The sequence below is a fragment of the Canis lupus genome, chromosome 26 (genome assembly GCF_048164855.1).
Source record: "Canis lupus baileyi chromosome 26, mCanLup2.hap1, whole genome shotgun sequence".
Lineage (NCBI taxonomy): Eukaryota > Metazoa > Chordata > Mammalia > Carnivora > Canidae > Canis > Canis lupus.
The window spans coordinates 33,621,334-33,637,200 of record NC_132863.1 but is presented as its reverse complement, the minus strand read 5'-3'; the positions used below and the strand labels follow the sequence as shown (position 1 = coordinate 33,637,200).

Sequence of the window (15,867 nt, the reverse complement as noted above, 5' to 3'; positions counted from 1 at the left end):
CTACCCGTCAAAACCGCCTTTTCTGAGATCCAGGATGACTTCCTTTTTCTTAAAACAATTGGACACATTTCAACACTTATACCAACCAATCCCTCAGGAGCATTTGATCCCCTCCTTCTTGTTTATACTTTATTCATCTTTCTGAAATTATAGTAAATCCCTATAGTTTAAAATCCCTAAAATATAAAAAAGTGAAGTCTTTTTCCACACCTGTCCATGTGCCCAGTTTCCATAACACACACACACACACACACACACCACAGATACATATACACACTCATACAAACGTGCACACACAAACGTGCACACACAGATACACGTATACACACACAATGTACAAAGTCATTGTTACTAGTTCCCACATATTCTTCCACAGTTGCTTTAATCAAATACAAACATTCTCACTACCTTTTTTCACAAATGGTAACATGGGGTACTTACTGTTAGCCAGCCACCTTACTTTTTTCAGTAAACTGTATCTAAAGAACTTTAATATCTTTCCAATTCCTTCATTCTTTCTTTACAGCCACACAGTATCCCACTTGATAAATGTACATAATTTATGTAACTAGTCCCATACTGTTTCATATTTGGGTTGTTGCCAATCCTTTGCCTATATACCAATACTAAAATGAGTAGTCTTGAGGACATCATTTCTCATGTGAGCAAATATATCTTTAGGACGTGTTTCTAAGAGGAAACTTGCTGGGTTAAGGGTCAATGGGTTTGTAATTTTGATAGATGTTGCCAATTTGCTCTCCATAGGGGTTATACCAATTTACTCTTCCTTTAAGCAATGTTCAAGAGTGCCTGTTTCCCCACAAGGGCTCCAAAAAAGTGTTTTATCAAACTTGGATTTTTGTCAATCTAAAAGATGAAAAATGATAATTTTGTTTCTCTTATGAACTGATTCTGGTGTCTTCTCACAAACTTAAGATGCACTTGCATTTCCTGTGCTGGAAACTATTGGTTCGTATCTCCCACATGATTTTCTACCAGAGTTTTGAATTGATTTCTGGGGACTCTTTATATATTTGGGAGATTAATCCTTTGACTGTATTGTGAGTTGAAAATAATTTTGCCCAATTTTTCACTTGTCTTTTGACTTATGCTGTTTTAGCCACACAAAAGTTCTGTTTCTTTTCTTTTTTCTTTGTCATCAAATTTTTAAGTCTTTTCTTTTAAGACTCTGAGTCATAGAAATATCTTTCCCACTCTAAAGTTGTAAAGCATACCTTAAGGGCTTTTTTTTCCTGGTGCCTTTATGATTTACATTGAGTACATAAATCTTTGATTTATTTAAAAGTTATCCTTTGATAGGAAAGAAGCTGTCAATCCAACATCATATTGCCCTAAATTCCTTACCTCCATCTTGGAACACTCTGCACTTGGCTTCTAAGACTCCATGTTCTCCTCCTACCTCTCTGGTAACTGCTTCTCAACCTATTTCACAATCTTCTCCTCTTCCACTTTGCTTTCAAATATTGGAGCTCAACATTTAAGACTCCTTGATCTTCTATTCTTCTCACTCTTTCTCTCTCTCTCTCTGTCTTTGCAAATTTCATCTTCACACGGTTTTAACACCATGGGCTAAGAACTTCCAAGTTTACTTCCCCAGTGAGTTCCAGACTTGTACAGCCATCTACCTACCTGGACATCTCCACTTGGATGAGTATCTCGAATGCAACATGTCCAAGTCTGACCTTATCAAACCTGTACTGCCCCAGGCCTTCCCCAACTCAGAAAAATGATACCACCATGCTGGAGAAAATTTTATGCTGGAAGCCTGGGAATCATCCCTTATTGCTTCATTTCTCTCTCCCTCTAGATCCATCCATGTCAAGACCTACCAACTTTATTTCCAAAACTTATCTCAGATCCATCCACGTCTTTCCATATCCTCTGCCTCAACCACAATAGAGGACAACATCATCATTCACTTACCCTCCTGTGTCGTCTCTCTGTATCTGTTCTTGCCACTGACAGCTTTTAAAACTGCATCAGTTGATGTTATCCAATCTCAATCTCTTTCTCACTAACAAAGCCCAGTGACTTGCTTTGCCTAATAGAATGTGCTAGAAATCATGTGCCAGTTCTCTCCCCACCCTCCAAACACATCCTTTCAATAATTCTTAGAACAAAGTCAGAAATCTTTAGCAGAAATCATATTTACAGCCATGAGAGTGGAACATTCTACCTACAGCCAGGAAGAGTAGACTAAGGAGGTGATATCTGCAGTGCCCCTAAAAGAACAAATAGGCACCTGTTGGGTGAAAATGGCTGGGGGATCCTATCAGAGGAAATAGTGCATATAAAGGCACAGACCTATAAATGGGCATAAGAGGTGACCAGAAGTCATCTGTGTAACCAAAGCATTACTTATGATAAGAAAAACATGGAAGTAAGTCCCAGCTAGTTTTATGGAACACTGGTAGTTTATATAGTATCTTAGGTTAGATTTCCTTGAAGTAGAGCCTGAAATAGGGATTCCTAGCACATTGACATTCCTTTTGAGAAGTGACTGGGAAGGGAAGGGAAGCAGGACAGGGCAGGGAAAGGAGCTGTGTTAGCTGGAGCTCCATTGGGAGTTGCAGAATTGCTCCCCCCTTGAGACAGGGAGCCCACTTGGCCTTCTAGACCATTCCCCACACCCCTCCCCATTTATGGTTCTCATTTGGCAGAGGCCAATTCTCCAGAGAAGGGGCAGCTGTGAATAGTTAGCAGTCAGCACTCACAACAGCTGGATGACAGGTGCCCTGGCCTGGTGACAGGAATCCATAACACTTGCCTCAAGTACTTATAATATTCTGGGAGGCAGATGTTACTCCGCCCATTTGACAGAAAGCTGACACAACTTGCAGAGGGTTATAGTGGACATCTGGCTGAGATGTGCAAGAGCTGGATTTGAACCCAAGTCTGCTGAACCCACAGCCTCGTTCCTTTCCTCTTCAGCCTTATCCTAGCAAGAAGGAGACTTCCCAGGGTGGCATAATCAGGAAATATTTTCCTTGTAACTCCTGGCCAGGGTCTGTTCTCAACAGGGGGAAGAGCTGATCTCTACAGGGCCCTCCCCTCCCAGAAGCTGCTGATGGGCCAGAAGCCATGCCTGAGGACTGCATCTTGGTCTCGGACCACCCCATAAGTCTGGTAAAAAAGAAACACAAGGTCCAGGGAAGAGGGAAAGGGGATACTGTATGAAAGCTAAGGCAGCCAGGCAGGTATTTTGTGGAAACTTGCAAAAACCAAACAACAAAGCATGCATTTGCAAAAGAAACTTTAAGCCCATAACAGCTGGTTTGAAAGTTTTTAACAGGGAGCACCATTGGCTGATATATACCCAAAAGAACCTGTGTTCTACTGAAGTTTCTAAATAAAGAAGATGATGTTTCCAGAGAAGGTAACATTAAAGAGCAGGTTTTTAACATGATGAAATCCTATGTTCTGGAAGAAAACGTCTTCCAGAAAAGGCTTCCTGCTTACATTGAGAGCTTTGCATGTAATAGGTGCCCAACGGACATTTGTTGAACAAGTGAACCTTATATTTAACCGTATTTATAAAATGCATTTATGCCATGTAGGGCGTTTGTACTCTGGAGGCACCTGGGTGGCTCAGGCAGTTAAGCGTCTAACTTTTGATTTCAGCTCAGGTCTTGATCTCAGAGTTGTGAGTTCAAGCCCCACGCTGGGCTCCATGCTGGGCATGGAGCCTACATTACAAAAACAAAACAAAAACCCCCCACCAAACATAGAGTGTTTGTACTCTGAATCCTCTATCAGCAAGGAGGCCCTCATTTTGCCCAGGTGTTTCTGTCCAGTTCCCCAAGAACTGGGACAACACAATCCCTGCAGTTGGTGAGGCAGGACACCATGACAGGATGTTCATGAGCGTGTGTGTGTGTGTGTGTGTTCAAGCAAGCACTTCAGAGAAAAGACTGGAAGAAAACATTAAGAAGTAAGGATCCTGGAGCCCCATCCAGCCACTGGAGGCTGCACATCCAGGATAAGTCTGTTATTCTTCAGTAAAATCAGTATGAGCACTATTTTTCGTTCCCATGTGTGGCAGTTGAAGTTTATTAAAAGACCACGATACTTTGCAGCTCTTCCCATCGACAGGTGGGGTCTACTTCCCCATTCCTTGAATTTAGACTGGCTCTCTGACTTGCTTTGAGGACAGAATGTGCTGCAAGTACTCATATGCCAGTTCAAAGCCTAGACCTCAACAGGTCTTGCAGCTTCTGTTCTGACTACTCTGGGAACCCTTCTCCCACCACATGAACGATCTCAAGTTAGCCTGAGAGACATGAGAGACCATCTGGAAGAGAAGCAGGTCCCGACACCAACCAGCCCACAGCTGACCTGGCAGCTTACAGATGTCACTTACACAGGTGCTAGCCATGAGCAGAAGAGCCCCCCCACCCACCTGAACTCAACCAAACTGCCAACCCAAGGAATTATGAACTACATAAATATTTGTTGTTTTAAGATACTAAGTTGAGTACTTGGGGTTTTTAAAAGATACTTATTTATTTACTTATTTATTTGAGAGAGAGAGAAAAAATGGGGGTGCAGAGGGAGAGAATCTCAAGCAGACTCTTTTCTGAACACAGAGCCCAATGTGGGGCTCAATTCCACAACTCTGAGATCATGACCTGAGCCCAAATCAAGAGCCCAACAACCAGATACAACATATCGTCCAACCAACTGATCCATCCCAGTTCCCCTTGACATGCTTCTTATGCAGCAAAAGCCAACTGGGACCTTGTAAGAAGTCTAGATTGTAATTGCTAAATCTGTTCCCATCAAGGCTGGCTCACGCCCCCAGGTATACTTAGCTGCAGGGAATCCTGATGTTTTCTTTATAAAGTGCTAAGTTAGAGAGACTCTTGAGTGACAGCACAAGAGAGTTGAAGGGACCCTTGGGGAATCCAATTGCCTCATTTCACTGCCAGGGAAACTGAAGTCCAGAGAAGAGAAGGGGCCATATGACCCATTATGCAAATCTTTCCTAAGCACCTTTTACGTGCCAGGCTTTGTAACATACTGGAGGACACAGCAGTGAACAAGAGACCAGATCCTGCTCTCATGGAGGTCACAGTCTAGTGTGGAAATTAGATACTAACCAAGTTGTCACACAGATATAAGCAGGCCACTTCAAACAGTGACAAATGCCATGAATCAAAAGGACACGGTGCCATGAAAGAGAATCACGGGGAAGGGACCTAATTTGGATCTCAAGGTTACCAAAGCTCTCTGAGAAATGGACATTTAGCTGAAGCAAGTCGGTGGCAGGCTTGGGTGGGAATGGAGTGCTCCACATACAGCAAGGTAATGTGTGGAGCTCTGAGCCCCAGCTGTCCCCCTCCCTGGATGAGCCACTCAACATCCTCCAGACTCAGTTTCCCCATCTACAAAATGGGATCGATGGTAACCTACTACTTCTCAAGACTGGTGAAGATCAGCTGAAACAAGCACTGAGGAAAAGGCTTTGCAACTGTGAGGAGCCAGGCAGCAGGTGAGGGCGCTGCTGTGAACAGCTCATAGGGACCCTTACTTGCCCTGCGTCTCTCCAAAGGACTATGCTCCCCTGCCCAAGCCTGGAGCATACACAGAGCCCTGTGAGCTCCACTTCCCCTTCTCATGGGAGTATTGTGCCAACAGGCCCCATTCGTGTTTGAGCCATACTGACTCCACTGCGCCATGGTTCTGAGAGCCAAGGCTCGGCATGTTAACAAAATGCACTTTAAACATTGTGAAAGGGCTCAGATGAGATGCTCAGGAGGAAACTCTGGTCTTTTGAGACAACCACATTTCCAAGCTGATTATGGACAATTAAATGATTTCAGTGGTCTCTTCCAAAATGAGCATTTCCAGGACCTGGAGTCTTGCCCACCAGAGTGTCTCTCAGGCTGGCATGAGTCAGAGCCATGCAAAGGCAGCTTGGCAGCAACATCATGATACTCACATGGTCACAGGCCAGAGAAGGGGCATGGACGGCATGGTGGCCCCAACATGAGCACCCCTGTAGTGGCAAAGGACGGGGGTGCAGTGCCCTGCAGCGGGCCTTGTGCACTGTACTGTGAACACAGTATCTTCCCTCACTGGCAGTGCGCCCCAGGGGCCACAGGCCCACGCCTTACTCATCTATGTCCACCACAGGACCTGTCACATAGGAGGGCACATAAATGTGTGTGAATGAACAGGGTTGTGATTCCCCAACTGGAAAATGTGGGTGCAGCCACCCAACTTGGGCTGCCACAACCTTCATGATGCACAGAGGATGGAGGTCAGCTCCGGGGCTTATCTTCCAGCTTCCCTCCAGTTCCCCAAGTCCCTGTGCACCCTGAACCACTGCCATCCTGCAGGCACCAACTTCTTACAGAACCATTCTCCAGGTTGCCAGAGCCTATGGTGAAGACCCTCCCCAGCATCCTGCCCTGCAGTGGAGGCTACTCCTGGCTGAAAGAAAGCTTAGCTTTTGGAGACCAGGCTCTCAGTGGAAATTCAGATTCCAGTTGGCTCCCAGAGGGCTAGGGAACAGGATAGCCTTGCCCAGGATGACTCAGTCTCTTTCACCACCTGGAAGGAGCACGCAGGAAGCCACTGCTCTCTTCCCTGTATGCCACATCCACAATCCCCACCCCACCCCCACTGGTACTAGACAGCTCTAGGTGGGCAGAACTCTGCATGCCTTTGCATGGATGTGTGTACCTCCCTGTCAGTGTATATCCTATGGGTGCTATGTGGTGGCAAGAGGCACACAGGAGAGCATGTGACATCTCTCCTTGCTGCTGCTGAAAATTTCTCCTCTTGTGCATGGGGAATGGGGGCAACATATTTGGAGTTTTACCAAATTTTCAATGGTGCCCATTTTAAGTCAACCGTAGCCAGGTAGGTGATTTACAGAAAACACTATAGTCCCATTTGGATGTCTTTTTTAAAGGAGATACTTGATATTCTTGATCACCGTGAGAGAGGAGAGTCGTGGGCTGTGCCCCACTGCTCTGCACCATCCCAGGCCCGCCTTGAAGCACCTTAGCTCCAGCCAGCTCCAGGCTGGACCCCCACACAGGGAGGATGGAGCACCCACCTGGCTGGTCGATAGCAGCTCTGGGTTCCCGTCACTCATCCCCACGTAGGCACTGTCACCATCAAACTAGAACAGAGAAAGAGAGAGAAGCAGGTCTGAGTAAGATGTTTTCAAGAAGGCCCCAGGAGAAGCCTGAGGAGGTCAGAGTGCTGAATACACTGAGGAGAAAGGTCTGGGGGTGGCCTGGGAAGCAAAGCATGAGCCCAAGATGCCCAAATTGCATTTCAGCAGGATTCCCTCTAGGGTGAAAGGAGCAGCCCCTGTTCTGTGGCCCCCGTGGGCCTGGATTAGCACCATTAATCACAAGATGAAGAGAGGAAAAACCTTTCTGCCCTTTATGCTTTGTCCACAGATGTGGCAGGTGATCCTTGTCAGATAGTGAGCTCCCCATTCCTGGAAGTATGCAAATATCTCTCTGGCCAAAATGATAGACTATCAGCTACAGCTGGAATTTCACATGATGGAGGGAGGCGGAGATCTTCAGACCCCTCAGGTCATGACACCTGCCCCAGACATGCCCTCCAGGTCTTAACCATCCTAAGAATCTTTGCTTCCGCACATTTGCCCCCTAGGCCATCCCTGGCCACAGGCAGTGAGGACTGTGGTAGAAACCATGCATAGAAACTACAATCCTGTGTTCTGACAAGCTGCCAACTCTGGATTCAGGAAGATCTCCCTGCAGGAGGAAGCAGGTGCCATAGGAGAAGTGTGGGCTTGGGGGCCACTGGCTTTTTCCCATGATGTGTATTATTGAGCTGGTGTCTGAACTTCTGAGGTTCCTCATCTGTTGAATGAGGATAATGACAGTGGTCCCCTCTCCATGAGGTATTGTACCAAACCATGTAAAGCATTTAGCTCATTTACAGTAAGTTCTCTTTCCTTGAAACAGGTGTCTTGGATCGGGTTCCTTAAATGCAGAGCCTGAGACCAGGACTCAAAGGCATGTGATTTTTCAGAAGTGCTCTTTAGGAAAATCTGTAAGGGAGAGAAGGAAGCAGGACAGGGCAGTGGAAGTAGCTAAGCAAAGACGTGGTCTCAGCTGGAGAGCCACTGCAGCCCGATTCCACGAGGAGCTGTGGGGCATGAACCACCCCGTGGAGTTCAGTCAGTCCCTGACTGTGGGCTCCCCTCAGGGGACAAGGGGAGGCATAACCTCTGAGCAGGGTGGCCCCCATCTGGCCAGGGACAGTTCCCCAGAGAACTGCATCAGCTGTGAGCCATTTGCAGCCAGTGCTCCTAGCAGATGGGAGATGGCTGTGTAGGCAAGGGATCTGGGAGGGGCCCCAATGGCAGTTGGCCATTTCATTTTAATTGAAATTTTAATTTTTTTATTAGGTTATATTCACATGGTCCAAAATTTCCAGAGCACAGAAAGCAACAGAGTGAGAAGTCTGTCCCACCTCACCTCCCAGCCAGCCATAGCTCCTCTCCGGAGGCTACCGCTGAGTCGACCAGCTTTATATCCTTTCAGAGATGGTCACATATATACATTTTTATAGTCGTTTCTTTCACATAAATGACAACATACTATACACCCTGTTTTGCACCTCATTTTTCTCCCAGCAACACATCTTGGGAAGTGTTTTATATCAGAATGTAATTCTGTCTTCCGGTACCTAGTATTCCACAGTATGGATGTAATAGATATATTTAACTAGTTGAGCTCACGGGCAATTGAGTTGTTTCTAGTCTTTCCCTATTTCAGCACTGTGTTAATGAATATGTTTGTACATCCATCATTCCGCATGGGTGTGAGTTTATCTGTGGGATTAGTTTATATAATCGCTGGTCCAGACATGTGTGCATTTGTAGTTTTGCTAGGCATCGCCAAGCACCTTCATGGAGGTTGTAAAAATCCCCCCTCCCCATGATCATGCACGAGATGTCAGCTCATCCAGACCCTCTTCACTCAAAGAGGCTTTCCTCAACAACCAGCTCAGATGCCAGCCTCCTACCTCTGCGGGCCCACCACTACCATCCTTCCTGATTCCCCTGCCCAGCTCTACCTTGCTCTTTGTTCCATAAACCCTTTTACCTGCTAACATTGTATATCACTTACTTATTTTACCATGCTCACTGCTTATAGAGGATTTCCCTTGAGGCTCCTGGAGGACAGAGATCTCAATCTCTCTGCCTCCCAAACACCTAGAATAGTGCCTGGCACAAAGCAGATAATCAATAATTGCTTTTTGAATGAATGAATGAATGAATGAATGAATGAAGCAAGCACGACACCATTCACATTATCTTTTACTAGGCCAGTCTTCCCATCAAGGCAATAATAGGATTAATGGCTATATCCAAATGCCTTGCCAGCAGAGGGATGGGATGAGTCCTTCAGTGACTGCTGGATTAACGAAAGAAAAGGTAGCACCATGCCTAGAGTCTGGGCACTGGCCCCGAAGGCAGGGGTCCATCCACCACATTGCACCTGAAGCTCATGTTTCAAGGCCCTGCTCAGAAACCACCTCCTCCAGGAGGCCTGCCATGCTCTTCACCTCCTCTGCCTATCCCTCTTACAACACAGACTGTCTCCACATCTGTCTCCTGCCCCAGAGCAACATGGAGGCTAGAACTGTGTCTTGGCCATCTCCAAACCTCCCACCACCTGGAAGAGGCTAGAATCAGAAGTGAGACTAGGAATGGGACAGGGTGGGGAGCTTAAACAAGAGCTCCTGGTTACTATCTGATGTGGCCATTTAATACTATGATAAAAATAAAACCTTTTTAAAAACCACACATAATTTATAAGTATGTTCTATAAGGAAGAATGACTAGAAATGGAGGAGGACTTAGTTTAACCAGGTATCTGAAGCATTTTATAAGGCAATAGTAATCAAATAGTATGGTATAGGTTAAAAATATAGGAACATGTATCAAAGAAGCAGAGGAAAGATGTTCCCCCAAAACCCATGTAACAGACCATTTATTAACTGCTGGCTAGAAGGGAAGCACCACAAAAGGAAGGACCCCTATCAGCTCTCCCCGCTGCACAGAGCAGGTACTCAACAAATATCTGGTGAATGAATGAATATGCCTGGCACTGAGTAAAATGCTTGCCATAAAAGATCTCATTTCATCCTCAAAACAACCCAGTGAAGCAGGTGTTATTTTCCCTGTTTAAAAGCAAGGAAACAGGTTGAGAGGATTAGCTGCTGCCCAAAATTGCACACATAGAGACAAGGCTGGGCTTCAGAGTGGGCTGCCTACTCCTTTGGTTTGGTCTCTCCCACTAGGCTGGAAGCTCCTTAAGAGTGGGGATCAAGGCTCTGCTGCACCCCACCCCACTACAGAACCAATCATTAGCCTGGGGCTGGCACATAATAGGTGTGTGGTAAATATGTGTTAGTGTTTCAGGGAGGGAGGCATTATCTGCGGTAAGCAGTGGGGGATGGCTCTGGGGATATGAGAGAAGAAAACTCTGGGTTGTTTTTTTTTTTAAGATTTTATTTATTTATTAGAGACACAGAGAGAGAGAGATTGAGAGAGAGAGAGGCAGAAACACAAGCAAAAGGAGAAGCAGGCTCCATGCAGGGAGCCTGATGTGGGACTCGATCCCAGGTCTCCAGGATCACACCCTGAGCTGAAGGCTGGAGCCAAACCGCTGAGCCACCGGGGCTGCCCAAACTCTGGGTTTTGATGTGTATACGCTGGGGGACACAAGGGAGTCGGTCAGTGGGACTCCCTGAGGTCACCAGAGCCTGCCTCTAGTGGGCTTATTCATTTATTCAAACAAGAAAAGCTGCCACATACTAGAATAAAGCTTGCTTTTTACTTTCAACGAAGACCTGAGAAGTTGGCAGAGGTTCCCAAGGCCAGGCCGGATCAGCCTCTGACTGGTTACTCCCAGGTGTCTTGCACGGTGCCCTGGGAGCACACTGGGCTCGGGACCTGGCCCCTCAGTGGCCATGAACCCGAGGTGGTAGTGGGGGTCTGCTCTCTGCCCTATCTCTGCCCAGGGTTCCACCATATGAGAGCCCTTGGGGGAAAGGAGGAGAAAGGATGACCCCAAGGGTCCCAGGCTTCTCCTGGTTTGGCCCCCAGGGTCCTAATGCCTGGGCTTACCTCCTCAGCTCTTTTGGGGAGGTTGCTTTCCAGTGGAAAGAACTTGTAAGGCAAAAGGAGAAGTCACAATGCAAAGCAGGGCCACCTCCACCTCCGTGTGCACAACCAAGATCACAAATCCCCACGTCTATACCCACCACACAGCGAATGCTGACTGTATACATGGACACACATGTATATGACAGATGCAATGTGCCCAAGCATGGTGACCATATATACACCACAAACCAGTGGGGGACCGTGTCATACACAACACAGCATTCAACGACAGCACTTAGTCACACATGTACCACAACACAAAGGCATCCACAGCACAAACATGAGTGTGCATGTGTCATAGACCCTTCACATGACTACTATGCAATGTCTACAGCACGCACACATGGAAAGGAAGGGATGGACAGATGTGTATAAAAATATACCCCTCATCTGCAACTACATGAATAGAACTCACCTAAATGTGCCCACAATTGTGAATGGCCTGAGCATGTAGAGACATACACAAGAACTTAAATTCTGTGCATATTTCACATCATATTTGGATCAGTTCCTCAGCCCAAACTATTTTTTTTCACACCACACAACCTTCTGCATGCTTTAAAATCAGGGGGTAAAATGCAGGGGAGACAACAGCCTAAGAATTTCCACGAAATGCCAGGAGAACATCCTCTTACCACTGACTGGAATAGATTAATTTTCCCCATTTCATATTCTAATTATAATTCCTTTTCCCATCGCCATCTTCAGTCCTCATTACAGCTGGAAGATTGTTCTGCAAAAGCCAGACCTTCATCTTCTCTTCCCAAGAGTTTTGTCATGGAAATGAGTTTTGGAATCTGAAAGAACCCACATTTTTTGCAAATATCGAACGTGTGGGGATAACCCTTTCATGACGGCCACCGGGACTCTGCTCACAGAGGCTTCAGAAGGGTCTGTCTCTCCCTCGGTGCTGTGTAGTCCCCTTGGCAAGAGGGGCGACTGGGCCCCTATTCCAACAACCCTCTCAACTTAGGTCTTATCTTAATCTTTAAGGAAACTTAGCAAATAGGCAGCCAAGGTGAAAGGTGAGATGCCAGCTCCATCGGCATGTGTCTTAGCTGATCTACACCTTGGTTTCCTCATTTCTACGACCCACAGAGTCACTGATCCATCACAGGTGTAAATTAAATATCCGTGGGAAGGTGAGTGAATAGATGGGTGGATGAGTCATAGATGGTATAGCTCAGCGCAGTCTCATGGAAATATAAATCAAGTCACAAATGCAAGCTATGTATGTCATTTTAAATTTTCTAGTGGCCACAGTTGAAAAAGCAGATATAAACAAGTCAAGTTAATTTTAATGACATATTTTATTTAACCCAATATTTTTAGCATATTATGATTGCAACATGTAATCAACAGAAAAATTGTGAATGAGATGGTTTACAGTCCTTTTTTTTTTTGATACTGTCTTTGAAATCTGGTGTGTATTTCACATTACAGCACATCTCTTACTTTAGACTTAGCCACATTTCAAGTGTTCAAAAGTCACACGTGGGTGGTGGTTGACATAGTGAATAGAAAAGGAAATCACTGTAATGGGTAATATGAGTGGATGCATGGTGGGTAGGTGCATGGGTGGGATGGATGGATGGATGGATGACTGGATGCATGGATGATAAATACGTGGGTAGGGAAGATAAGTAGTTTGGAGGAATGAATGGGATAGGTGGGCCAGTATATAGATAAACAGATGATGACTCAGTGATTAGATAGCAGATTTAGAAGATGGGTGGGTGGGATGGATAGGATGGCTGGGTGCGAATGAAGAGATAGGTGGATGAGAAGATGACTGCAATGGTGGGTGAGATAAACAGATGAGTGGGATCCCTGGGTTGATAGAGTGTGTTACATGGGTGAGTGGGATGGATAGGTGGGTGGATAATTATATCTGGTATTTCTTTCTCACTCTATTCACACTTTCCCTGGATAATGTCATGCCTTCTTAGGGTTATAACATGTCACTGACTCTCCAATGCTCATCTTCAACTAAGTTATGTCCAAATTCCAATGTATAGCTTCTCCCTGGATATCTGTTCCATGAGCATCCCAAATTCCACACATCCACACTGAACTCATGACATGTGCATGGACCTCTTCTTCCTCCAGTGGTCTACCATCATGGTAGAAGATGTCACCTTCTACACAGGACACAGGTAATACCTCCAGGATGACTCTGGATCCCGTTGCCCCTACATCCCCCTAATCCAAACACCCACAGAGGCTTTGTCCTCAGCTCCCCTTCCCCCAAGTCCATCCTCTAGTGTGGCTATCACTAGTGATTCCTCAGTGCTCAGATCAAAACCCTGCAATGACACTACATCATTAGCCTTGGCATCCAGGACCCTCCATGACAACTAGCCCTGAGTCTCAGCTCCCATGTCATCCCTCAAGGTTGCAGGAGCCTCCAGTGCCCCTGCCTTTACACACACTGTCCCATCATCAGCCTGGAGGACCCTCTTTCCCCACTTTTCTACCCACTGAAATAGAACTGTCCCTGGGTCTTTTGTTCCTGGCTACGCAGTGCCCCCGTAGCAGTCTTGCCTGCTTCTGTACACCTGTATTCTTGGACCCAACCTTAAAACTTCCATCCCAAGTCGACCCTGGATTCAATTTAACTTCGTGTACTGTGATATACTGGGCTACAGTATGGATTCATGAATTAGAGTATTGATTCCACCAGTAACTAGTTGATTTGACCTTGGATTTAACCTATTATTGTTATTATGAACTAAACTCTTATCACCACATCAGCCACAACCCTCTCCATCAGAACCATAGGAAACATGGTCCTGATGGAGACAGTCACTGAGGCTGTCAGCTACCCCTTCAAATCTCTCCTCTCCCCCACATTGTTGACAGTATACCCATCCTGACCACTTTCCTTCTTCTGAAAAGGTGAAATATCTCAGTTCTGTCCATTCATCTTGACCCCACTCTTCTCATGTCTTCCCCTCATTCACTCTTACTCTCTGTCCTTAGGATCGAATTTCAATATGCAGAAGCAAAATAAACCAGTCCATTCCCTGGTATACCATGTACTAAACACTTACAATGCACCAAGGAATGCACCCCCAACCATTGGGAACTTATAATAAATAAAACTTGTCACAAGGCACAGAAACATAAAAGCAAAGGGATTCTGAGGTTACAGAGGGGGCAACAGTTGCTTACTGAACAATATCTAGAGAGTGTATACTATGTGCCCAACATCGTACTGACACAAGGTACACCATAATGATTATGACACAGTCCCTGCCCTCAAGGAGTGCCCAGTTCTATGGAGAAGCTTCAAGGAATAAAATGTTCCTATTCTCCACACCTGAGAGAGAAAGGCAGTTCACTGGCCATAGTCCTGAGATGGGAACAAGTAACTACAAAACCTGTTTGCAGCCCATCCCAATTGGTCAGTGACAGCTTTGCATTCACCCAGCCTAAGTGATCAATAACAGTCTAACTCCAATAGCCACATGTCCAGTCCCAGAACCTCCTGCTTCTCAAAGTCCCTCTACCCTAAGGGTCCATGCTTCCCCCCAAACCCACAAAGCTCAGCTCATGCTTGATTTGGAGAGACTAGCTTTGCAAAGTATAGCAATGAATTCAGCATTTCAGATATCAAATAATGGCTGCTTCTTTGACAAATGTGACAATGGCAGGAAAAATTATCACAGGGGAGTGGATGCAAAGAGGAGGGCCTCTTAAGAAAGGCTCCTGAAAAGGTAACTCGGGAGTCCCAGGATGGAGAACACAGGAGTTGGCCAGGCAAAGAGCAGGGAACATGGTATCCAAGACTGCTACAAGCTCAGACCAGTGAGCACCTTCTGTATACCAGACCTCAGCCAAGAGCTGTGCCTGGACATCTCACTGGGACCCTCCCAGAAATCCCAACGTTACATGACTAGCCCCATTATAGAGATGAGCAAGGCAAGGCTCAGGGAGGCTGGAGGGCTTGCCCAAATCCATCCAGCCAGTTCTGAACCTGGCCTTGACTCCTGGTACCAAAGCAACAGTTGTTCTGTAGAATCTGCTTCCCTCTTCTCCTCCCTTGCCCAGAGACAAGATCAAAGACCAAGGATGCACAGCCCCCAGCACAGTCAGTGGCAGACACTGAGAACTGTACCTCACATACATCTAAAGAGGAAACAATCAAAGCAGCATACACTGCGCCTGCCTACCCCCACGTCGGGCCGTGAGAACACTCCTTCTGCACAGATAAAACACGGCTCAAAAGCTAGAAGCAGCGAATGTGGCAGCTACGCGCTGGGCCCTGCCGAGAGTGCGGTTTTCTGTGGCGGTGTCACAGAGAGATGCACATCAGGACCAGGGAGAGGCGGAGGAGGGGCAGAGAGGCACTGCGCAGATGGAAGGGGGCCAGGGACAGAGCTGTCAGGCACAAACGCACCTACAAGAGGACGGTGGTACGGTGGTCACCAACACTGGCTCTGATGCCAGGCTCCCTAGGTCCAAATCTCAGCCTTGCTTTTCAAGTGGTGTGACGTTCTAAGTTCCTATTTCTCAGTTTCCTCACCTGGAAAATGGAGAGGACTATCACTTAGTCACTTAGATTGAATAAGTTAATATTCAGAAAGTACTCAGAACATCTGGTACACAGCATGCACTCGATAATTGTTAGCTATTACTTATGTTATTATTGAATCCTCACAACAACCCTGAGA

At 46.2% G+C, this 15,867-nt stretch overlaps 1 protein-coding gene across 7 annotated transcripts in view; it reads right to left on the bottom strand.

Annotated features, from left to right (window-relative positions):
• The window catches only part of TOX2 (TOX high mobility group box family member 2), a 132,626-nt gene that overhangs the window by 73,687 nt on the left and 43,072 nt on the right, over positions 1–15,867 (bottom strand). For 5 of the 7 annotated variants that reach the window (XM_072801105.1, XM_072801110.1, XM_072801103.1 and 2 more), the window contains one exon: positions 7,088–7,153. The exons of 1 other annotated variant lie outside the window; for it this stretch is intronic. In XM_072801105.1, the coding sequence (XP_072657206.1) occupies positions 7,088–7,153 (66 nt within the window). Of the gene's footprint in view, positions 1–7,087; positions 7,154–15,593; positions 15,617–15,867 lie in introns of those variants that run through there. One more of the 7 variants, XM_072801109.1, reaches the window with a different exon arrangement.